This window comes from Pyrgilauda ruficollis, unplaced genomic scaffold (genome assembly GCF_017590135.1).
Source record: "Pyrgilauda ruficollis isolate IOZ18807 unplaced genomic scaffold, ASM1759013v1 scaffold22, whole genome shotgun sequence".
NCBI classification, from domain to species: domain Eukaryota; kingdom Metazoa; phylum Chordata; class Aves; order Passeriformes; family Passeridae; genus Pyrgilauda; species Pyrgilauda ruficollis.
Genome location: NW_024521428.1, coordinates 3,313,777 through 3,339,540, shown reverse-complemented (window position 1 = coordinate 3,339,540; position 25,764 = coordinate 3,313,777). Strand labels below are relative to the sequence as shown.

Below are 25,764 nucleotides of genomic sequence, written 5' to 3'. Positions count from 1 at the left end.
GCGACATGGTGTGAGCCCGCTGCCGCCGGGGACGCGCGGGCAGCCACCGACTCACCCGCTCACCCACCGACCGGCCGGCCGGGATCCTCGGGGGGATCCAGCCCCGCACTGCAGCGCGGGGAGACGGACGGACGAACAAACCGCAGCACCCCTTCTCCTTCCTCCTTCCCTTCCTTCGCCTCCCTTTCCCTCCTCCTCCTCCCACCATCCATCTATCTATCCATCATCCCCCCCGCCAACCCCTCCCAATGCTGAAGAGTTTCAACCCGGCGGGGCTGGAGTGAAGAAGGGAAGGGCGGAAGGGAGGAGAGGAGAGGAGCGGAGCTCCGCGCAATTCACAGCTGCTCCAGGGAGGGGGAGCGGCCTCGCTATTATTTAACAGAGAAGAAAAAATATTTAAAGGAAAAAAAAGAGAAGAGACGGGAAAATGGCGAACGATTCTCCTGCAAAAAGTCTGGTGGATATCGACCTTTCCTCCCTGCGGGTGAGTGCCGGTGCCGGGGGCCGGGGCGGGGGCCCCCCGGGGCCGGCGCGCCCCTTGCCGGGGCTGCGGGGCCGGTGGGGTGGGAGCGGCCGGGCCCGGGGCCGGGGCCGGTGCCGGGGCGCGGGGGGCCGCGGCCGCATGGGGGGAGCCCTCCCGCGGGGACGGGCGGGGGGACCGCGGCCCTGGGCTGCTTTTCCTTTGTTTGCATGTATTGGCATGTGCGTGGAAAAACAGGGCGCAACAGCTGCACGCCGCCAGCAGCCGGGTTCGCTGGCTGGGCTCTGCCAGCAGCCATCGCCTGAACAAAAATGTAACCCCGCTTCTCTTCTCCCCTTTCCTCTCCCTCCCCTTCTGCCCCTTCCTCCCCCTAGGACCCCGCTGGGATTTTTGAGCTGGTGGAAGTGGTTGGCAATGGCACGTACGGGCAAGTCTACAAGGTTTGTGTCAGAATTTCTTCTCTTTTTATTGTTGCCGATTTTCCAGAGGGTAGCCGGTGCCTGCGCCGGGCTGAGCACACGGCTGAAGGCGAGCCACCCGCACTGGCAACCGGAACAGTGAGGGGTGGTAGAAGTGTTGCCCTTGTCATTGTTGCTGGCCTTGTCAAGTTGTCAGCCTCTTGGCTTCTGGTTTTTCAGATGGGTACAAATTACTCTCCCAAGTACCCATCCTGTAATGATGAAATATCCCTTTATTGTCCTTATTCTTCTCTGTGCTCCTTCCAGAGAAATGACCAAACCAAGTGGACGCTGTCAGAGTCTGGCTCGGTTATACAAACACGTCCACAGGCTTATTCAGCTTTGCTGCTGGAAATCCTTATGGAAGTTGCTGCTGCTGCAGTGACTTTAGACAAAGACATTGGTCTTAATTAAAATTGTCACCCGGTTTCCTTGTGAGTGTTGAAGCTGTGGAGTTGGGGGCGAGTGCATCTGATGGGCTGTGCAGAGATGAGGGGTGCAGAGTGACAATAAGTGACCGAAGCAGAGAAGCTTATTTTGTGGAAATCAGAATTCCCAGAATAGCCTGTTTGACAAGTGTATGACTTTAAAAAATAGAAATCAGAGAGTGCCCATGTGGGTGTGAAACTAGCCTACTTTTTTTCTTTTTTCTTTTTTTACCCTTTAGTGTGCAGTCAGTGGAACAAACAAATCTTGAGCTTGCATGACTTTGCAGTGAGTGCTAGCTACCAGGATGACTAATTATTTGCACAGACTTAATACTTGGCTAAAGATTGAAGGCTCTAGCCTTAAACTATAGAAATCCGAGATGCATTTGAAGAGAGAAGGAGAGAGATGAAGATGCTTAGCTGCTTGTTTGGTTTTTTGGTTGCTTTTTTGTTGTTGTTTTGTTTTTCTTTTCTTATAAACAAGGGAGTGTAATTGGTCTGAGTTTCCCTGATGGCAAGATACTGCTGCTTGCAGCTCCAGTAACTAAATAAAGCGCTTTGCTGCCTCTTCTGCAAATGAAACACATGTCAGTTTGTTATGAGGGCGTGAACCTCAGCCTTCCTGATGGAGAATTAGTCTGCCTGCGCAGTGTATTAGTTGCTTTTTAAGACTTGAGCTCGAATAGCCAGGCTGCTGCTGTTGGTATAAAGCTGGAAAAAAGAATGTGGCTTAAAGGGCCACAGGAGAGGGGGAAGATGAGTAAAAAGCAGCACTTTGACACAACCTCGACCATTTAATTTTTTTTCTGCCATTTCAAAGGATGCAATTTTTTTCTGTAATCATTTGCTCCCAGAGCTTGCATCATCTGAACCCTTATTAAAAAAAAAAAAAAAGAATTAATAGGGTGTGAATGTGGGACTTGAAACTCTCCTGTTAATTATTGCAGTTTAGTGCATTGTTTCTCAGTGTACTTGTTAATGCTTTTGAGTTAATGAGCAAAGTTCTCCTTAGTTTAACAGTCTTGACAATAGAAATGTTAAATTTTGTTTGCTTTAAGTAAGGTAGAGCTCTCCCAGAATAGTTAGCAATAGATGTGAAATCGGGCACATGCATTTATTGTCTTGGAAGAGAGTGGAACGAACTCCTGATGTCATCGGTGTCACTGTGATAACGGGGAGCAACAGGCAGTCTTTTTTCTTGGTGTACAAACTGCTAGACAGTAATGGATTGACAGATGTTTAAGTCTGGGTTGGCACTGCTTCTTCTTAGGTATTTGCCCACATTTATGTACATACACTGATGTACATGTGGACACCTAACAGGGCTGTATGTAAACAAATAACACCAGACCAAAAAACTTCCTTGCTGCGATAAAAATCTTTCTTTTTAAACTAATGAAGTTATGTTTAAAAAAAAGCAGTTGCTGCAAAAGTTGTTGCAAAAAAACCCCAACTTTTCTTGGCCACTTTTTTTGCTAGGAGAAATGCTCCAGGGACACCCAGAGATGAGACTGTATGTGTATGTTTTGAGGGCTTTCATAGGAACCGCATAACCGAGGGAAAAACGTGTTTACGTCGAGTTTGCTTGTTGCCTTCCGCTTTCCTTCTACCCAGCAACCACTTCTTGAAATCCCTCTTCCTGGATGGTTTTATTTCCCTTGTAAGCGGTCTGTCATCCCGAGGGGCTGTCGGTTGCTTTTGAGGAGCCGGGCTGTAGTTTGATGTACTTCCACATCCGTGTACAGGCATCAGCGATGATGTCACCCGGGAGCGGGATTGGCTGGCTACCTGCCACTGCGGGGAGGACACGGAGGGAGCGGAGAGGGCATGACGTTATCTCTTTGTCTAGCTCATACAGCGCCGATGATGCCGAAGGTCGTTTGCCTGGCTGGGGAGGCAGCTTTCCAGCAGCGCTGGGAAGGGGACGGCGCCAACCTGTTGAAAAGCAGAAAATAGCCCTGTTTTCCTCCTCTTTGCCTTAGCTGAGCTAGCTGGAAATAGCTCATCTATCTGGCTGGCAATATTGCTGTAGCTAGTTCTACCTTAGCTATTTATTTAGCTATATGTAGGTGTATAGATATTTATACATGTATGAAATGTGAGGGCAGCCTTTGGATGTTTGGCACCTGAATGCAAGTGGAGTTACTCCTGCATTTTATGCATTGAATGGGTTGGCTTAGGTGGAATGTTACTGTGGGCGTGGGACCTCAGTGGTGACATGGTAAAAATACTAAGTTTTCTGTTGCTATGCTTGAATTTGGGTAATGGCTTTAAACTGAGAGTAGGTTTAGATTAGGTATTGGAAGAAATCCTTCACTGTGAGGGTGGTGAGGCACAGGAACAAGTTGCCCAGAGAACTTGTGGATACCCCATCCCTGCAAGCATTCAAGGCTGGGTTGGATGGGGTTTTGTGCAGCCTGGTCTAGTGGAAAGTGTTTCTGCATATGACAAAGAGGTTGGAGCTAGATGATCTTTGAGATCACTTCCAACCCAAACAGTTCTGTGATTCTGAAATCTATAGAGTTTTTATTGTTTTCATCTTCATAACCTTGCTTACACCTCTCCTGTGTGAAGAAGCCTTATATGTCAAGAGCAGCTTGTTATGCAGCGGTGAATTAATGAGGGAAAAAAAAAAAAAGGAAAAAAAAAGAAAAAAGGAGGTTCCCCAGCTGTGGGTGTGTAAAAGAAAGGGAAGGGGTGTTTTGGGGAAGCCTTTGCCCAGCACAGGGGAAGGGGCAGCGGGCCTTGGCTCATTCGTCCTGGGACTAAGCAGAGCTCTATTGCTGCTCGGAAATCCTGGGGAATGAGAGTTCTTTTGCCTTTCGTAGTTGGATCGAAACCCGACAGCGATGGCGGGGAAGTTGCACCACTTCGCTTAGAGAGAAAGCAAAGGGTTAAACGCTGCCAAGTACGGCCGGCCGCGTTCCCTCGGAGCCGAGGCGGGAAGGACCGGCCGCAGAACCCCCTGGGTCGGTCCTTCTCGCACTTTTAAGGAGTCCCAGGGCAGTGCCGGAGTTGGGAGGGGGATATTTCCCTTGGGTAGGTCGGTATCAGCTGGCGGGAGCCGAGCGGCGTGTGCGGGCCGGCCCGGCCGCGCCTGTGCCCGCGGCGGGCGGGGAGCCCCGGGCCGCCCCCCGTGGTGGCTCGGCCGGGCCGGGGCTGCCGGGCCTGCCGCTGGCGTGTGGCGCGGCGGGGATGGCGCACGGGTGTGCTGCCCCTCTCCTTCCCTCCTGAGTCAGCCCCGTCCCGCTGCCGTGTAACCGGGACTCGCAGCCAGCTCACCGAGTGATCGGCTGCCTTAAGGGCTTTTTGATTTTTGCAAGTAGTGGGAGAAGCATTTTTAGCATTGCTGCGGTTAGATTTTAGTTTTTCACATCCAGCAGTAAGCTTAATATGAAGTTTGGCTTGCACCAAATGAGAACACACCTGAAATTTGTCTCAAGATAAGGTCTGAATTGGGTGTTTGCTTCCATTCTGGTTTTTGGTATGTTGGGTTTTTTTAATGCTGAAATTACCTGTGACCTAGAGGCAGTTGGTTAATACTTCTGAAATGTTAAAACCTCTATCATCTGATCATTCACAGAGGCATAAAACATTGTAATTTTGCTATTGACGCTGCACTATGTTACCTTTCTTAGTCACTTTCTCTTTAGCTGTGTATGTGTCTGTTTTAAAGACATCTAACACTTTAACCATTGTGAGTGTGCTGTTACATCTCACACACACCGTAATTTTCTTGTGGCAGCAGTAACTTGTGTGGAAGGTTGTATTTGTGGGGGTTCTGAGGTATAACAGGAGTGCACCAGAAAGATGAGATTTAGGGGATGATACTCCTAATTGCCCTCAACGCAGGCCGGAGTGACTTTCTAAGAGTCTTGTAATAGTTAATTCATGGTGAAGGCTTCTTTTGTTGATCTGTGTTGCAGCCTTCCAAAACTGCATGTAAATGATGTGTATTGTCTAACTGCTGGCTCGTAAAAGGAAGTGATGTAAGATGTGGTCGTTTAAATGCTGATTTGAAAGTAAATTAAAACTTTACTAAATGTTTTCCCACGCTAAGGATACCCTATTTTTGTATTAATGGACTTTCTGTCTTACAAGGTGACTGTGTTGGGGGGGTAGGAAGATAGGACAGTTCTTGGTATTCTCTAGTAACTCAGTTAAGGGTGTTTTTTCCGCTCTCTCTCCCCTTTGTTTCTCTCACTGCTAAAGGGACGTCATTGTGGATTCAAATGATTTTGTTAAACATGAATACAATTCCAGTCTTATCACTATTAAAGACAAACTGTACTGGGGATCAGTGAGGTCACTGGCTTTCAGGAACTGGTCCAGACCAGCTCTCTTAAGTATGAATTGCACTTCTTCCCTTACTCCTCTGATTTTTTTGTGGATTGTGTTGCAAAGAGAGACCGTGCTGTTTTAGAAATCGTGAAGGACCAGGCAGTGGCTGGAATGTTGGCATTTTTTTGGGTTCTTCAGCTAGATGTTTACTCTCCTGTCCTCTCCTAAACTGGGTGAACTTTTGACCAGTTCTCCATCACCCAAATCCTTCTTAATTAAATACACAAAAGCTAGGCAGGTGGCCAGTGGGGATTACTGATATTTATTTTTATTAAAAAAAAGAAAAAAAAAGAAAAAGAGAAAAGAAAGCAATGTGCCAGTTGTGGGTAACCACATGTCCCTCTTGTTCTTCCTCCCCCAGTTCCATCTGTCTGTCTGCAAAATGTGGGGGTTTTGCAAACTCCTGGGGCAGGGACTCCTTATTCTGTACTAATTAGAAGAGGACCCAGCAGTCTGGAACTTGGGTGTGTGCAAGCCTTCAAGGTGATGGATGTAACAAGATCCAGCCCAGAGTTTTGTGCTGACTCCTAGAAATTTTTTTCAGTTTTCTATCGGAAGATATTTCAGCTGGTGTGGATACAATTTCAGTTGAAATCATCTGGTACTCTCTCCTTGCTTTTTGCATGTATGTGTGGGCTCTCTCCCCTTTGGCAATGGTGGGAGTTGGGCTTGTATGGGTGGATGATTTTCCCTATCAAGGTCTCTTCTTCTTGCACCAGGCCTGAGGAAGGTCAGCTTTATCTGTAAGGCCTGGAGTAGGGTTTTTTTAGTAATTTCTAGTAGGGGTTTTTAGTAATTTTGGGATAGTGAAGAAAGGAGGAAACCAGGAATGTACACCTTCCATTCCTTACTTAATTTTATTCTCTCCTAGCAGTGTCATGTAGTTTGGTGACATGTTGTCAACTTCCAAGTGCCAGAGCCTTGGCTTGATAGTGTGCAGAAATCCTTCTTTTGGTCTCTGTGATGATGGCAGGTCTGCACCTCCCATCCAAGGGAATGATGTAGAGGAACGTCCCCAAAGGCAATGCAGCATTGTAAGAGGTGCTCACCCTTTGCATTTCCTTGCCTTCAGCATATACATTTTTTAGTATAAATTTTTTGGACAAGAATGCTAGCTAACTTTTCTCATGTGGTCTAGCATGTGTTTGTATATACACATTATGTTCTAGTCATCTTTCAAGTGGTACTTGCTGTTGCAAGAGCGATTTTAGCCTGGTACGTTGTATGCCTACCCTCCTGAGATCTGTTTTCTGAGGAGGAAAGTAGTATTTTTGTTTTGTCCATTTTACATTTTTGACTGTACACTCTGGCTCCATCAGGCTTTGGATGACGTGGATATTTAAGCTCAATAGCATTGACTTGCACAATGTGAGCTTGACTGTAGTCAAAGTTACAGTAAGATCCTTATCTGCATCGTTATTTTAGGTCTCAACCCACAGAAAGTGGTGGAAAGAATTCAGCTTGCTTGAACGAGAGGTGGATTTGGGAGGGGATCTCATAGCTTTGCACAAGAGTTCTCTTATCAAATACTTTATGTTTGTAACATTATGGGTCCCTTATTATTTCTCAGGTTAGCACAGGCTCAAGAAAAGATACTGTTGGCTCTAAAATCAGACAGCTCTGGGAAGGAGGAGGAAAAAGCCCACAGTTGTGCATACCTCTTGGAAACCTTGAGGCAGTTGTGATTGTAGAGGGCTTGGGGATTTTGACATTGCATCTCAATATTATTTTAAAGTGTACTTTCTGCTTTGGATGCATTGTGAAACACTTTCACAGAGGCACAAAAAATGTGACACTAGTTACAAGCTGTGGAGTGCTACTGAATGGCCAATATGCTGCTGTGAAGCTCATGATACCTCCACCTAAGCCTCATTCCTGGTCCCTTGTCATATCCTGAGCAAGGCTTGATGTATCTCCTCCAAGGAGGCCATGGGGCCCTGTAGTCCTAACTCATGTGGTATCTATTTCAGTGTTAGAAAAAGGACAAAGCAGCTTTTTGAAAGAGGAGCAAATACTGACTAGAGACTTGATAGTATTGCTGGCAAAGCACTCCACTGCTCTCCCAGGCTTTGCTGTCCTGCAGCAGAATGAAATCTGCTGTTCTGGGTGTAATTAATAATTAGAATTTGACCTCAGTGGTGTTGGTTTTAATTTGCTGCCAATTGGGAAATCTGTGAAAAGCACCACTAAAGAAGGATGAAATCACAGAGACTGGGGAGTGGAGATGCTCACCTTTTCAGAGAATTTGCACTTTTGAGGCACATAAAGATCAGATGGAGGTGTGGGTGGAGTAGGCATCCATACTTTACTTAGAAATTGGTGTAACTAAGTCCTATCTCTAATGCCCTGTGCAGCTCAACTGGGCATAAAGGTTGTTGACCATCTTCCAAAGGTTCTTCTATGGCCTCCTGCTTGATCTCGCATCGTAGTTGCAAGTGAAGGGTGAAATTTATGGGAAGATTTGGAGTTGGGAATGGATAGTAGGACAGTTCAAAGAGAAGCAGTCTACTGAAGGTGAATTTACAGAGGAAATCAGAAGATGAAGGAGAATATGGCTTAAATGCAGAGAATGAATTAGAGGACTTCATAATTATGGGCAAGAAAAAGTAGGGTAGAGTCAGGAAAGTGCTTAATATAAAAAAAAGTATAGGACACTTTAGTTGTTAGTGAAAACATATTAGCACATATAATTAATATTAAAAAAATATATATTATGAAAGAGATTAGCTTTTAGCCATGGCAGCTGACTAGTCAGCCAGGCCTCGGGCTTATGTGCACCAAGGGAATGTTCATGGACACTGGTTTTTGTGCTGATTTCAGCATGGCCCAGGCTGAGGACACCTCTCTTAGCCCACCTAGCTGTGTTGTGACCATGTGCTAGAATAAGGGATGTCTTTTGGGGGAGATTGTTTCACACCTGGCAGAATGCTTCTTTCCCACCGGAGCCGCACCTCCCTGGATTGCTCTGGCACTGTGGCTGTCATTATCACTGTACAAATAGGACACTGCAAGTGCCAACAGGTCTTGATTGGCCTGTCTAGCAATAAAACAGCTAACGTGGTAAAACTCCTAACATGGATGCAGTTATACTGGTATTGTAGGGCTTATCTAGTATGTCTCTGTCACCTCCCTTTGGAGCTGTCCCGTGGCGCATTGATAACAGCTGCTCTCCGTGCAGGGATTGCAGTGACTCATGGCTTTGTACCTGGGGCTGAAGGAGCCACATGAACTGTAGCCACTCTCTTCCTGGAGCAAGGTAGTGCTACCCCTGCAGAAGGTCTGCTGTGGGCTGCGGTCAGGATGTGACTGCTGGGCTGTTGTTGGTGTGCCACGGACATTTGTCTGCTTCCTCCCCTGCCCCTGTGTGCCTTGAGCACCCCAGTAGCTCCCTGGCTCTGGGGCTGCTGGCAAGGTCCACTTGCTTAGTGCTCTTTTTATCCCCCTGGCTGAGAAAGTCCTAAAAGATCCCTCTGGGCACCATAGGCTTGCAGTGTGGTGCTGCTCCACTCTGTTCCTGGCTTTCCTTCATGTGCCACTCTGCACATGGAAATGCAGGTCCACACGTCCATCTGTGGCATCCCTCTGCTTCTTCTTTGGCTACTCACTCTATGATGTCTTATCCCCCAAAATGGGTTTTCCTTTCAGTTTGTCTATACATGGAGTTCCCCTTACTTCACTGGATATTTTAGGGCTCTGAAAGTCATGTTGGTTTTATGTGTAAATATTTGGGTTACCATCTTCTGATGTTTTATGGTCCATGGTATGGACTTGTTGGCTGTAGTTCCTGCACTTGGAAACTTCACTGGAGGACAGAGGTGAAATGGGAAAGTGTTGCTTAGGTAGGTAAAAGAATGGCAGCAGCTCAAAATAATTGGTTGAATCAAATCTGTTTTATTTCCTTTGGACTGCCAAGGCAATAGTTTACACTTGCTGGTTTACCTCATAGCTGATGCACCCTGGAACTGGCACTGTTAAAATTTACTTGAAGTCTTAAAAATACGACAATTTCAGTTGAGCTCTGGCAGTTTCAAGAGCTTCTTCCCAGGACTGAGAGAGAGTAGCTGTAGGGAATGACAGTGGGCAAGCGTTCGTGATTCTAATTTAAACTCCAAGCTCAAAACAAAACAAACTGGTCTCAAAATTTGCTCCCTAAACTTTGAGCTATCTAATGGTATTGGGTTGTTTTGTTTTCAAATGCAGAAAAGTTTAAGGTCTATGGGTTTTAATGTGTTGCTGTAAAGTATTCTATGCCCTGCTTGGGTTTATGTATCTTAGAGTCAGGGACCCTCAATATTATTTTGGTTCATTATTTTTCTTTATTTTTGTGATTCCCAAAGAAAAATCAGTAGAAGACTTAGAAGGAAGTGCAGCTGTACCTGTCTTACAAGGCTGTTTTCAAGAGGGAACAATTGTAACTGAGTTATAAACCCTTACACATAGGGGTGCAGAAAGAAAGTTGTCATGCTTGTGAACCCTAGCTGTAATCCACTACCATGAGCTACTGCAATAATCAAAATAATACTTGGGGGAACTGGTGTAGCAGAAATAATGGTGAGGTATTTGCTGACTGGAAGTCCTAATTAATTTTGTTTTGTGCTTCCCAAAAAACTGATAGTGCTGTGTATCTCCAGTTATGTTATGGTGGCCTGATGGGTGAAAAATGCATTTTGTAGTGAGAGCTGCTTTTACACATAGATGCTCAATAATTTGCAGCTTGTTTCTGTGCAGTGGGCCTGGATAGTACTTCTGAGATGCTTAAGTAGGTGGGCTGCTTATTGTCCTTTTGCTGTCTGATCTGAGCTGTGTGCTCTTGGACTCAGTGGAGAGAAGTAGAACACGGAATGGCCTCCGGACATGGCTACCATAAGATGAGATAAACTGCTCTTTACCTGGTTCTTTGTCTGTTAGTTAAAATGGGAACTTTTGCTGAATGTCTCAGTTTTATATCATCTGAATATCTAAGATTGGACAGGTTCACCCCACTCTGTACCATGCATGTAGCAGCTCTTGCAGTCCGTGTTCTTTGTGGGACATATAGTAAGAGTGAAGATGCCTTTGTAAGTGAATATGTGAAAGTGAGTGACCTGTAAAACCCCACTTGCCCATCATGGAAGGGAAACATCCATGTTCTCCAAAAAGCTTGTAAGTGACCTGTTTTTGCAAGTACCAAGAGGTGAAAGTGCTTGCTCTCAGGATTCTCTGCACTCTTATATGAAGTATGGTAACTTACATGAGACAGTTTTTCTCAGTCAGATCCCTCAGAAGTTTTGCAGAAATAGATCTATCAGTGTGAAAAGCAGTCAGTGCCTCGTGCTTCCTCTCTGTGCTTCAGCAGTAAGCACTGGGGTCGTTCCTGTTCAGGTAGATTATACATCTACAGAGAACATCTAGGTTACTGTTTGTCAGGTGAGAATTACAGAGGTGCTTTAGCTTTTTGATGATCTTGATAAAGGTTGTAATTAAGTGCCTGATGTTCAAACTGTTTTTTTTCAAATGTGTGCTTTCCCATCAAACCTGTTTGGTTTTTTATTTATTTTTTTCCCACCTGTGTTGTTGTAATTGATCCTTCTTGTCTGTAAGCTCAGCTTGTAGAGTTTAGTCTGGTTTTGAATTTTGTGTTTAAATCTTAACCTGTTGTAAATCCAAATATCTTTTCTCTGATTAACACTTGGGGTTTTTTGAGACAATATCCTGGATATTCCTTCAGCAGCTACAGCAGACATTCCTGAAGTACTTGAAGTTTCAGATTGCACACCATTTGTTAAACTAAACTTTCAGTTGCATGGTAATCTTCTGCATAAACACAGAAGGAACTCTCACGTGCTTCTCTGATACTCAGGTTATCCACTGTGCTTTACTACAGGGTGAGGAAGTGGGAGGGAAGTATGGTGGGGAACTGATGTAGTTTATTCCCAGCCACCCAGGAAATATGTGACAAAGGTACAATCTAAACCTCTGAACCTCTGTAGTTATGTGCTTTAATCAAGAGATCCCTTCTTTTGCCTTAGTACTGGCTGGGGTCAGTTTTAGTGCTTACCCATGCCAAAGAGAGGGAAGACTTTGCATGCTGACCGCGTGGTATCTTAAAAACTGCCCAGAGGAAGGGTCTAAATGTCCCGGGGTGTCTGGGTGGGTGGATCTCATAGAGTCTCATGGTACCCCTGCTTGTTTTACTTGTATGTGTGGTGGAGTTATGTGCTGGCATGCACTTGGTGAGGTTTCTGCTTAACTGTCTTTTGCAGAAGGGCCTGAACTGAATTACTCACAGTATTGCTGTCTGTAACGGAGGTGAGGAAGGTATTAGGTTATTTTACCATGACTAAACAGCAGCTTTAATACCTTTAAAATTGGTATATTGACATTTATGAGCAGATATCACATTACAGTGATAGCTTCAGGGGCCTTCTGCTGCATAAGAGAGCTCTTGGTTGCTTTAGAAAGCAAATAAATAAAATTTTAAAGGTACCCTAACACAGCTAAGCATGTTAAATTGAAAATGCAAGGTGATGCTATATCCTTAGAGTATCCTGTCAACCACTGCTGTTTCAGCAGATGAAGTTAATGATGTACTGTCTCAGGAGAAGGAACTAAAGGTGCATCATTGAGAACTATGGGGGAGTCTGGGGTGTGGGAACTTGTCCTGGGGTCTCTTTGGAGTAGTCCCTGTGCTGCAGAGTTGGGATTTGGCAGAGCTGGCATGACTCCAGCTTCCCTTAACTTCTCGCCTTCGCCTGTGTTTCTGGTGTGGTCTTGTGGGGGAAGAAAGAATGTCAGCCTATTAATAGTGACAGCACAGGCTTTCTCATCTTCATCTCTTAAAAATCATTGGAATGCTTATAATAACAAATAAATGAAAAGTATTATTTTCTTTTTTTTTTCTTTTTTTTTGTTTTTAATTTGGGTGTTGTGAAAGGTGTACTTTGCTCTTCTTTTCTTTCCCCCATGTGGAACACTCTGAAATTCTCTGACCTGACTTGTCCTTGGGGACTATGCAGAACACTTTGTACAGCTCCCTCTGTGCATTTTCACCAAGAGTTAAGTTCTGGGGTGATGACAAGTGAATATGGAGAAAATGTTTCAAGTCATGTGAAAGAAATGTTACTTGCTAAATAACTTGAGTGTTAAAAGAAGGAATGGGAAAAGCTTTTCTTAGCCTTTTTGCAATCTTATATGGCAAGGAATGAAAATCTTTAATATTGACCTAATTTTATTTGTATTTAAGATCAAAGAGCCTTTGTGAATGAGTTGCTTGTCTTGTCTGTCAGTGGCTTTATGGTCTTGTGCTTGAGGCACTAAATCATTTTTGTGTAATGTTACCTTTCCTTAGGTTTCCTCTGAGGTAATGGAGGAGCGCTCTAGTTTCTTCTTCAGGAATGCAGATATATTCGTAATTGAGAAGACATCCTTTGGGCTAATTGCTGAGTTTGGAGGTGCCCCCTCATGGACCAAGTGTTGTGGCAGTGCTTGTGCTGGGCTTTGGGAAAGGATGAGAGAAATGGGCAATGAAACCACTGTTGCTGACACTGCCACTTTGTTCACAGATCAGGTCCTTGGCTTTGGAGTGTCCTCATCTGCTGCTGCTCTGCACCTCTGAGCTCTTTGCTAGCAGAGTGTGTGTAGTCAGTGCGTGCTGGTGTAAGAAAGCGTGTTTTGTATACATATGCAATGGTTGCATTGGGCTATATGGGAAAGAGGAAGGTTTTATTTTGTGCTCCTCATCAGAAGGATTTCCTGTTGCAGAAAGGAGAAGGGAAGGTTAGGCAGACAGGTGGAACACCTTGGGTGGTATCTGGTTGCTTTATTCCTGCAGGGAGGGGGATCCTGCTGGCCTACATGATTCAGAGCTGTGCTGAAGGCACTGGGTCTTGGAGATACCTGGGATTGCTGGAGAATCTCTTGACCCAGTAGCACCATACTGTGGATTTTAATCTTTCTCTGTGACTCGGGAGAAGATGGGGAAAAGAAATACAAACAGCATTTCAAATCTGTAAAGATGACAACAAAGTAGTTTGTAGATCCTTGTGAGTTTGGAAACAAAACCATTAGACTTGAGTATTAAAGTGTTTTGTTACTGCTAAAATCTGTTCAACCTGTAGGATTCCTATGCTTAGGAAAGGAGGAGATTCTTCTTAAGGGATGAATCCCAAATCCTCTTCTTTCTTCTTTAAGAATTCTTTTTGTGGGTGCCATTGTCTCAGCTGTTGGCTGTTGGGAAATGGCACATGTGGATGAAAACCCACTGCAGAGGGTGTGAATGGTGCAGTACCTCTGGGGTGGTAGTTGTGTCTGCTGAGCCTTGACTGCCTGTGGGTCTTTGTCAGTGGTGGTGGATGCTGCTGGCTTGGCAGTGCCTCTTCTCACCTCCTCTGCTCGGAGATGGTGCTCATTTGTGGGAGTGAGAGGTGCCCAATAAACAGGGAATATCACAAAGCCACTTGTGTTGCTGAAATTTACCAAAACATGTCTTTTTGCCAAGGTTAGCTGAAAAGTTCGGGTTGTGTTTTTCTTGCAAGAACTCTTCGTTTAAAGCTCCATTAATTGTGTGTCAGTTACTGTATGTGTTATGATAATAATCAAGAGTGCAAAGGACTAGATTTATTTCAGTAAACATTTCACCTAGTAAAATTTTAATAGCTTTGTCTTCAAAGGCCATTCCTTTTTCTCCTGTGCAGACTGTGCACCCAGCAGCGGTGCAGAGTGCTTCCCTGAGAGATGTGTTTATAACCTGACCTTGAGATGCTGCTCTTTCCAAGATGTGGACAGGGTTGTTCCAAAGATGCTCAGTCCTGAGTTTCTTTGCAAGGCAGAGATTGAGTTTGCCTCTGCTGTGCTGGATTTTGTGGGTTTCTTTTAATAGTGACTATGGACAGCTTTGAAAGATGATAAAAACAACATGCTGAAATGACTAGGGACTGAATCACAGCCGTCAGCAAAACCACCTCGTTTCGGGAACTGTTCTGCGTGACGGCAGAAAGTCTTGTGAGCACCCGAGCCAAACTTCTCTTCAACAAATATGACATTTCATGGTTTAAGTGTTTTGAGGGAAATATTCTGGACATCTTTGCTGTCTTAGGCCAGCAGGAATGCACCCCTTAACAGATTACGAAACCACCAGTATGCTCATGATTTAAGAGATGTAAATGTCATTTGAGAGATAAAGAAGTGTGGTGGAATAAGAGCATGACAGAAGCAATCTCTGTGCAGAGTTGAGGTGTATATTGGTTTAGCTTAGATTGCTTTTGTAAAGCTAGAAGTACTTTGACTGTCCAGGAACAGATCCTATCTGCTGAAGTTAGAGGAACTAAACTGAGTGTCAGCCTGGCTCTGGAGCTTGTGGTTAGAGCTGTGTGGGCAAAGGCTGGCACATTTTTGGTTTGAGACAATGTTCACTTGTCAGACTTGTGAGAAAGAAGTATTCTTTCTAGAAATAATGCTTTTCGGAAGTGCCTCAGGTCCTTAACTTCTTTGACTTATTCTTTAATCCTTTCTTGTATAATAAATTTTGTAATTTTGCCCTTTCTCTTAGTGGTGGCAGGTTTCTCTCCTTTTGTGTGGTTAGTTTTGTCCTTGCTGTCCTCCTTCATACTCATCTGTTGTGGGTGAATTCTTCCTGTTAGTCTCCCTTCCTCTAAACTCTATACTCATCATCTTTTGCATTTCTTCCTCTAGGCTTGTCTGAGACTTTATATTTTTGTCTAAAAGTAACTAACAAATAGGATATGGTTAAATCCACATAACCTGTGGTATACTGGCTGTAGTTCTGTCCAGATCAGTGAGGTAGATTTGTTTTTACATTAATGTGTTGCTCCACATGCATTCTGTACCTTTAATTTTTTTGTGGTCTCTTTTTACCCTGGGTTTCTGAAGGAATGAAGCTTTGTCCACTTCATTCTATCCTCAGCACTTTTTCAGCATCAGGGTGGACTTCAGCTGTGTTTTGATTTGGGTTATTTTCATGAAAATTAGATTACAAGTTTCATGAAAATTAGATGACTAGGTAGATGGGAGTGAGAGAGCCTGTTTGCTCTTCTCCCCCCTGCTTTTCAGTTAAACCTCCTCATTATTGATCATTGGGAGGGTGTGTGCCCAAGCTTTGGGTTACCCTGGCTTGCAGATCTGTCTTCTGCTCGAGTGGGGTATTTTTTTACCCTGGTCTTTCAGAGGAAAAGGCTGGTACCATTTTCTGAAGTTTGGGTGTTCCATCCCCCATCAGTCAGAGGAGGGCGGGATGCTCTCTGCTCTCTCTTAGGGCTTCTGTCTCTAATGGGATTGAAAATGTGAGATCTGGATATGCTCACTACAGTGCATTGAAAGTCTTTGTCTAGACAAGGCTTGCTGCCCTTGACACATGCCTAGTTGGTGTGGTTTAAAGCCTCGGGTTCTTAGTGTGTGCTAACCTCGGGAGGTAAATCCAGGGCTAGACAAGCCCCCTAAGGAGGTGGTGGACAAGGTGGGGATTTCTTTGCATTGACTGTGACTTCATCTGGTGCCTGAATGCAAAACTAGTAGTAAACAGTCATAAACCCTGGATGCTTTTTCTCTTGTCAGCTCCTGTCTGAATAGGGGCTTTTTCATGACACATGCTTGTTTGCTCATGTTTCTCTTTTAAGGAAAGCAGTTAAACTAGGCAATAACCACCAGTAATTCAGTGCTCTGTTAAGCATGTAATAAACCAAGCCCCAGATCTCTCTCTGGAGCCATTAGAGACTGCCACCATTTGTTTCTTTCTTGGTGGGGAGGAGGGAAGAAATGGGGCACGACCGGCTTTTGGTGTGGGAAGGACAGAAGGGCTCCGAGCAGGGGAGAGGTGTGATGGTGCAGTGCTCCCAGGACAGGCACCACCATCCTGCCCCAAGAGCGCAGGGTCAAACCCCAGCCTCTGCTCTCTGCCTGTGATGGCAAAACATTGTGAAGTCTGCTTCAAATTTGTTCAAAGAGGAGTTGCAGCCCCTTGTGATTGGTGCCAATTCGAATATGGGTCTCGGCTCATCTTCTGATGCAGGCATCTCCCCTTGACTATGAGGCTTGCTATCATATTCTGACCTTTGTTTAATCCAAGAGCAGCCCACCTGTGGGCTAGCCAGCAGCTGATCTATTCTGCTCTGCTTGCAGTCATTGCTAAAATACAGCCTTCTACTAAGTTATCATGTGGACTTTGTTAGAATTTTTTTTAAAAAATAAAACTAGTCCATGCAAGTGTTGGTACAAGTAGAAACAAAGCAAAGGCTTTAAGCAATGTGTGGATGCATATTTAGGACGTGTATTACAGAGTTCTGGGAACCTCTTGCTGTAAAAACCAAAATTGAGTACCATCTTACCTCTGAACTGTCCCTTTAACCCTAAAACACAGCCTCTGAAAATCAGTTTGCTCTTTAACAAAGAGAATGGCTTCATACTCTTTCTCTCTATGATCCTGAAAAAAGCATTTCCAGAGGGTACCTTTCTTATACTTATGCAGAACAAATTTTAGCAAAGCATTTCACTTTCTTCTCTCTTCAGATTTAGGAAAATGAGCTCCATCATGACTTTTCAAAGTGTGGGTTTAAGCAGAAACTCTCAAGGCATTTCAGTGCTGGTTCTGATGCAGCTGTTAGTTTAAGAAATCTCTTTTTAAACTGGGGGTGGCTGTTAATTTTATTCAGGAGAGGAAAATGCAGTGTTGAGCTGGATAAACCGTAGTTTAGCTGATACTTATTTTGAGATTGGGTGTGGCAGGTAAAAAGACATTCTATCAGAAACACGAAAGAAGAAAGACTGGTTCCAATTTTGTTACAACAATTTTGTAACAACCTTTTCTAAAATTTTCTCCTGCAAGGCAAATTACCAGAACTGCCATCCGGAGAGCACTGTGGCCCCCTTACATCCTGCTTTGACTTCTTTGTTGCAACACTTCTGCCTTTTCAAAATGTATTGTGCCGTTCACTGTAGGTCATTTAATATACATGAACTTTTGTTTCTTGGTCCTCTAGGTGTAAGGAGGTCCCTAGTGGCTCTGTAAAAGCTGAATAGCAGTGTAAATAGGTGCTAGGCAACTGTTAAAGAGGAAGTGGGGGAACCGAGGGAGGAGAGCAGGTTGTCTCTGTGGGTCTGCCTTCATTAGCTTGGCTTGAAGCTTCCACGTGGACCATCACCACATCCTGTCTCTGGCTCTGTGGGTTAGCCCGTGTGATTGTCCCCCTGAGACTGTGTGGGCATCATGGCCTTAAGAAATGGTCCATTTAATTTGTCTAGATGATAATAGCATTTGATGGGGGAGGCTTTAAATGTGGAGTTACTGCCTTTGGAGCCTGGAGCTTAGTCACAGTTTTCCTTACTGGTTGTGCTTCTCTTCCCCAGATTTGTTTGGGTGATCCACTCCTTGCACAGGAGCGATGCTCTCCCCTTGGGAGCCATTCACCCCTTTGCTTTGATTCAGATCCTGCTCCCCAGGAACTGCTTTTCCTGTCCTTCCTGGGTGTGGAGTGGATGGGAGGGTAGGGACACACAGCAGGCTTATTATACTCAGTTTCCCAGCCTGCCAGGTTTACCAGATGAAGTGAAATTAGTTATCTATTCGGAGTTTTTTCACCTCATGGACGAATTGAGAAGTGTGTAAGGGTGTCTATGGCCTTGTGCCATACAGCAAGCAGTGGGGGATGAAGAAACTGCTGTAGGTCTCGTCTCCAGCCTTCCACGTGCTGATTGCTCCTGTATCCTGGATTCAGTCTTTCAGGTGCTGGATAGTAATGCAGTGGTCTCTCTGGTAGCAGCAGGCAACAAATTATAAAGATCAAAACTCTGTCACTTGGATATCTGCAGTTTTGAATGTACTTACATAGCCTCTTTTCCACAGGAAAACCATAATTGCATCTAGTTTTTAAGATTCCCTCCTCCCCACCTCGGTCCCCCTTGATCTCCAAGGAGGTGACAATTGTGGAAGGATTGAGCCAAGTCTGGTTTTTAGGTATTAGGAGGTACTTAGAGCAGTTTCTGCTGAGACTGCCGTCTGGACAAAGATTAATTTGTTGAGGAGCTGCAATGGTTCCAGGGGAGGACTGTTCACATGGGGTATGTGTGGTACCAGCAGGCTGAAAAGGCAATAATGGATAGACTGCTCTATGGTTACTTTGGGACACTGTATTTCTTGAAGTTTTTACTGGATGAAAAAAAGCAAGTAGTCATTGCAGATGGGCTTAGTGCTGACAAAGTAATGTACTGGGTATGCAAAGGACTCTAATCATTGTTAATTGCTCCTATGTGGCAAATTCACTAATAATATTGGTGGTCAGGTACTTGGGAATCACTTTTTCCTGCCAGTGATCTGGTCCTGTACCTGTCCTATACAGGAATTGCTGAAAACAGCTGAGGTTCTTGGGAAGAGTTGAAAATGCGGTGTATTTCCAACTTGATCCCTTGAAGTGTTTGGCTCTTGCCCTCGGACATGGATCTTGTTAGTCCTGGTCTGCTGAATTTAACTGGCTGTATTTCATGCTCTCTGTGCTGGAATTGATTGAAGATTAGAGCCGCGTGGACACGCCACACATGTCCCACTCTGGGGCCACTGGACTGCTGGGGCTTCACATTTAGGCACCAGAAGGATTAAAGGGCATGCTTTGGAAAGATACGACTTCATTGTGCTGATAAGCGGCACTGAGCACACAGGAGGGAGAGGGGGTTAATGCCCCTTTTACCCAGGGTCTGTTTAAAGAAAGGCAGTAATTTAACTAAAATATACATCCACAGTTCCTTTCTGTTTAAACTGAAATTACTGAGTAAAGAAATGCATCCTGGGAACAGATTAAGCTGTATGCTGGGAAAGGAGCACATTTCTCTCAAGCTCAGTTGACAGCAATACACTTCAGGGTTTTCTGTATTAAATATTTGATAAATCTCTAGTAGACTTGAATTCTGCATGGTTTTAATTACTTTTGATTTTTTAAGTCTGCAGGATTCTGACATCTTTTTTTTCATTGTGATCCTTCTTCAGCATGAAATGAGTACTTGGGTATAATTGTTCATAGCCACATCCTGGTGATGGGCAGAGCGATCCCTGTGGAGCTGACCATAAGGCTACATTTGCAACTCTGGGAGGTCCAGAAAGCTCTGGTCTTGAAATTTGTTGATTCATAAATACTTGGTTAAATTTGTTGTATTATCATAAGGTTGGTTTTATTGCTGTTTCCTATACTTTATTAAAAATGTATTGTTAAAAGTGCAAACATATGTATTTCCTTGTAATGAACCCTTTCTTTTTCTGCTGTTGGCAGCAGTTTGCTATAGGATTGTTAGCAGCCAGTGGTTCCAGGCATGGTGGGATGGGGAGCAAGGAGTGGTGCTCCTCCTATTTTTTTTTTAATATTTTATTTTATCAGAAAACATTTAGGGGTTTTTTTGTTTGTTTTGTTTGGTTTTATTTGCTTGTAGGTTTGTTTTTTTGGTTTTTTTTTTGAGCTGAAGAGAGGTCGATTCTCCCTGTGCATTCCAGAGCAGGAGTTTGGATCTTCCTTTCTTGTTGAGTTATATTTGGGGCATATTTGCCCATTTGTGTGCTGTAAGTGTGTAGGTGCCACTGGCCTCTGTGCCTGTTTGCTTTCTTGCCCACACTCCAAGCTGAACACAGCCCAGACTTCTCACCTGCCCTCTGCATTGCATTCCCAGCCTTTGGATAAGCTTGTCTTGTCAGGGAGCTGTGGGCACAGGTGATTTCTGCTAGATGCACCTGCATTATATCCCTGTGTAATTTTTATCAGCCAGTGCCGTGGTGTTCTCAAAACATTGAATGGAGAGGAGGGAGGTCAAGGGGAAAGGAACTCAACCATCCTAGCCTTGAGCAGTTGCTTGTAGCTGTTTCAGGCATCCTATTCTTGCTGCTGTTTTATCACTCATCTGCTTGGGGCCTGCAGACTCTGAACTACAGAGGATAAGAAAAAAAATACAAATCCACTCCAGAGAGAACCTGATTTGCTTATTTACAGTACAGATCTCTTTCCCAGCAAGAGCACTGATTTTTTTTTTTTTAAGGCAAAAGCGCTGATTCCGCATGAGCAATTGTGATATTTTGTTGTGAATAATGATGAATACATTCTTTTGCAAAGCAGGACTGTTAAAAAATTCTTTCACCCAGCTAGGGGTGCAGGCTGGTGTTTGGTGGTCTTTCCCCATTTCTACTTATTTTAACCAGGTCTGAAGCTATTTGTCTTTTGAGAGACCCTTTCTGGAGATGTTTTCTGTGACTTAATATTCCCCCCTCCCCAATGGTATTTTCTTGGTTTCTCAGTTTGCATTTTCCATTCTTCAGAATACTTGAGACATTAGTCTTTCTTCAGTATGCTTTCCATAAGGTTATAGGTATGTAAGAAATGCTGGAGACAGCTAAAACAAAAGACCTTCCCAGACAAGAAATATAATACAAGTCACCTGAGTAGCTTGGTCTTGTCCAGCTGCCTACTAGCAACCCTCCTTTTTTCCCCTCAGTCTCGGGGCCTCCGTGAAGTCTCTCCCTTCCAGATTTGCTAAGTGCTTGGTTGCCTGTTAATCACTGGTAATAAAAAGCATGTTTAAGATCAGGTGGATGTCTCGGGATTCTTGTCAAGACTACGTGTCTCCTCAGTCTCTGCAGCTTTTTCCAGCAGTGAGTGTGGATGGAGTGACTCAGACCCCCAAAGTGCAGCTGAGCCAGCAGTTTGCCTGTGGGTACAGGCTTGGCCATTTCCCTCTTACCCCCTGCTTTGCACAGAGACAGGAATCGCGCAGATCCTCATTTTTCAGGAGACATCAGGGAGGTTGTGTTGTGCGTGGCTGGGTAGAGCACGTTTGGTGTGTGCACAGCACTAGTGAAACTTCTGCTGAAGGGCTGCAGCTCACCCTGCTCCTTACTCTGAGACCAAATGTGTTTTAAAAGGGTTCTCCTACTATGGACAGCCATGGAAAGCTGCTCTCAGCATGGATGTGGGTCATAAGGTCATGGTCGCGGAGCTGATGAGGGTTGGTCTGTCAAGGCTTGTGTTAGCCATGGATGACCCTCTGTCTGACTGCAGGTTTGAAAGCTTGAGCTCAGGTGGGAAAGCCTGTTGGTGCTGTCTTCGTCCATCACCTGCCTCGGCCGATGCTCGTCAGCACCTTGGTGTTGCCCAATGCCGGTTCAACTCCTTGTCAATTCATCTCTGTTATACAAGTCATTTGCTGACAAAACAAAGATCTGGGTCACTGCTCTTAAAATAGATTCAGCATTAGGCAAATTGCTCAAGCAAGCTCTCCTTTCCTCTGAGACGGCAATGTCAACTCAACCTCGTAAGGATACCCGTAAGAAGCACAGCATCCTGCCACAGAGGCCCTGTCAATTTAACAAACTTGCCTAATACACTTTTAAAATACAATGCCCAGCTGTTTGCTCAACATTTGACTTGTGCCTTAGGGAGTAAGATTTTTTTCCTTTACATTAATGCAGATATTTGCATCAATATGAATTGTTTTGGGTTTTTTGGTTTGATTTTTTGGTGGGTTTTTTTGTGATGGTCCTTGCAAATAATTTCTTTGTGTTTTCGTGCCTGGAAGTGTGATCGGCACGTTTAACTTTCATCTGTAACAGCCATAATAAATGATAACTGTATAAGGTGATTGTTGCCTTTGCTTATAGGCAGAGTCTGGTGGTGCCACTTTCATCTTGATAACAGTCATCCTGTAACTGCTTTGAGCATGCTGTGCCAAGTTCACGTGTGGATGCACAACCGGTCAAGGTTGAATTACTCATGAAATAAATTTTTAAGGTCACAGCCAGGCTTCTGTGGACTGTGATCCTGAGTTTATAGCACAATTTGCTGTACCACATGCCCTGCTTCCAGAGTTCTGTTGGCTTCATGGGCCTGGGCTGCAAAACGTGCTGCCTGGCAGTTTCTTCTGCTTGTGCAGGGGATTTCTTCAACTTTGAAGAGGACTGCAGTTCCTGGGAGTGGGACTGGAAAACACTGATCAGAAAAGGGGAACTGGAAAGCAGGATATTGGTTCTTCTTGCTCATTAGAGTTCACCTCTCTGTGTCTATTGACGTTAATGTGGGCATGGAAAGCGTAGTAGCCGTTTGGTTTGAGGAACTAATGAAGTCTAGGTTGGAATTTCCCAACAGAAGAGCATTGGTGTGAGCGCTCAGCAAATCCAGGGAATGCTAACAATTCTGTAGTTTCTTAGCAAAAGCATTTGGCAAGTAGGGAGTTGAGATGCAAGCTCTTCCTTTGGGATGTGATCTCTTATCTTCTTTCCCCTACTCCAGCTGCTGTGATGTAGGAAAGTCTTGATAGATTTGATCCTGCTCTGTTTCTGAAGTTTTAATACTTGTGTGAATAAAGTCTGATTGGTTTGGGAAGGGGGTGATACAATGCATATGGCTTTGTGTGATACATCATCATGTGGAGTGTCTCCTGAAAAGCTCCGTGTCTGCACACCTAACAAGGCTGAAGTACTGTTCAGGCGAAGAGAGAATGGTGGGTTGGTTGTTACTGACAGTTCTTCCACTTGGAAGAGGAGAGGTGGGGATGCTCTCATCTACTTCAGTCCCCTCCCAACAGTGTGCTTTCAGGAAAAGCAGGGTGGTGCCTCAGTAATGCTGAGGGGTAGCAGGGGAGGGCAGGCTGTCATGAGGAGTAGCTGTTGGTAGGTACCAGTTTTACCCCCAGTGATGGACTGAGGAACAGAGGGAGTCAAATACTTCTGCAGAAACTGTCCTTGATGAGAGAAGAAAGCTCCCTCCCTTATCAGGCCTGTGGGGCCCAGTGGTTTGTAAATCCAAACTGTTTTTGTTGTGTCAGCTAAGAAAAAAACATTTCTCCTCACAGACCAGGGGAAAAATCAAGGATCACCGTGGTTACTACTAATTAGGTTTATCTACTTTCCCTGTGTTGAAATGTTACTTTGTTTCTTTTTTTCCTTAACAAGGAAGCTGAAATACTAGTCAGTGATTTTAAACAGCCTGCTCCAAAGGACATTGCTACTTTAGAAACAAACTCCTTTATTTTGCAGTGTTGCATTGAGGTTAATCCTGACCTGGAGCCTAGCATTTGCCTTTTCATTTTGGATTCTTCCCACTCCCAAATCACAGATGTAATCAACTTAAACAGAAATGAAAGATGACAAACTGGGAGAAGGCTTTGTAACTGTTTTCCTGGAGTGGCTGGTCCTTGTCCTGGTGGAGGCTTTTTCAGTGATGCTTTGGAGTAGAAAATACGCGTTTGCCCCAAATCATTAAGTCAGGAAGATGGACTGAAGGAGGGTTAAAAATTGGTTGTCGCTCTTTTTATTTCATCTGTTCTGAAGATTTGCTGTACTAAAGCTGAGTGACATTCATCTGCTGTTAGATCTTCATTTGGGAGCTGAGATCTGGGCTTGATTTTTTGCTTTAGTGTTTTATTCAGAAAGGTGAGGACTGGGACAGAGAACTGTTTGCTGGCACATGGGTGTGCTTATGAGATCAGGCTCAGAATCATTCATGTGATAGTACTGAAGTACTGTGATGCACAGAGTGGAATTTTTCAGCAGTGATGCTGTGCTGCTGTACATGTTAGATTCTTGCTGTACCTTCAAAAAATAGTTACCTATCTCTCTATCTCTGTTCACCAATTTTTTAAACAAAATTACAGAAATGACCCCAGGAATGGTTGTGTTGTTTTTTATTTTCTTTTTTTCCTAGGGGTGGCAAATTCACATGGGCTAGAAAAATAACAAAAAGCAAATAGAAGCTTGCTGGAATGGTCTTGGGGCCTGTGTTCTGTTTTTAGGTATTATTCTCTTTGTTGAAAATGTTGAAGAACTAAATCTTAACCAAGGTTTCAATGTTGAAATCACATGAGGTGCTCATTTTGACTCAAGAGTTAAGACAGCAAAAGGAAGATGAAGACAAGCATGGACATAATGCAAAGATGTTGAATTAGTGTGTTAAAGCCACACGCAGACTATTCCTATTTAGGCATTTCATGCAGCTTCTAAGAGCTCTCACTACCATGTTGTTGCTTGGTCTCCTCTGTGTCGTTACCATGAATTTTTCAGTGTATGAGAGAACTGTGTGGGTACTGCACATCAGAATAATATAAATCATGCATGTGAACATACAAAAGGGATAACTCTAACTGCTCTGTCAGGCTGATAGTGTCTTTGTAATCAGGACTTCTAAATCAATGTCCTCCCCTCGAAGTATGGAGCTATGACAGCTGTCCCTTGGACATTTGTCTCTGTGTGTTCATTTTTAGTTCCTGTATCAATCACTAGCTTTATGCAAGGCTTGATTAAGTTGATAAAAGACAAAAAAGGATCCATTTAACACAGCTTACAGTGAAAGTGGCACAGCAAGTTCCTCCTGCATGAGCAGCAGTTCCCCTGATGTATCAAGGAGACCTGATTATACAACAGGACTAATCAGCTCTGGATGCTGCCATGAATTATGGGTTGGCTTAAGTGCTGTGATACACATTTCTGCCTTAAATTATGTCAGAATCAAAACAGAAAACCAGAGCAGAAAGCCTAAATGTCAACAAGGCTTATCTTCTTTAGGTCTCTATCAGGGTTAAGGAAGAGGTTTCTTAATGTAATTATAACCTGTCTCTTCTATTCAGGCTAGATAAACCAGGTTATACTGGAGCTTCACTACATAATGTTACACAACCATGCTTATTTAAACATAGCTATTTTTGTAATATGCATTGTCCCTTCATGGGAGTCACGGATAAAGTGCATTGACCCACTGAAACAGCTTAATATAGAGGTACAACATTTATGGAAGTTACAGTGAACCCAGTATATTTGCACTTAGGGCAGAAAAAAAGGTGGAAAATAATGAATGTGTTTAAAAAAAAATCTGCCTGGTGTAACTGTATGCTTTTTTCATTCTATGGAGAGCAAATGAGTTGTTCCCCCCGCTCCCCCCTTGTCTGTTTTCCATTTTTATTTTGCTATTTAGAGTGGTGTAATTTTGGCACCTTGTTCACACAGCCTCCTCAGTTTTTTCATTTCAGACACCTCCAATTAATGTCTAAGCCTTACCTGTTTACTCAGACTTAGTTGCATCTGTGGTTGAGAGATGAATAGGTGCTTGCA

At 44.1% G+C, this 25,764-nt stretch overlaps 1 protein-coding gene across 5 annotated transcripts in view; it reads left to right on the top strand.

Moving 5' to 3' along the window:
- The first annotated feature begins 347 nt into the window (after positions 1-347).
- Positions 348-25,764, top strand: part of MAP4K4 (mitogen-activated protein kinase kinase kinase kinase 4) — a 164,307-nt gene continuing 138,890 nt past the window's right edge. For all 5 annotated transcript variants that reach the window (XM_041468402.1, XM_041468401.1, XM_041468400.1 and 2 more), the window contains exons 1-2: positions 348-484; positions 856-921. In XM_041468402.1, coding sequence (XP_041324336.1) covers positions 428-484; positions 856-921 — 123 coding nt within the window. In that variant the 5' untranslated portion in view covers positions 348-427. The remainder of the gene's footprint in view (positions 485-855; positions 922-25,764) is intronic.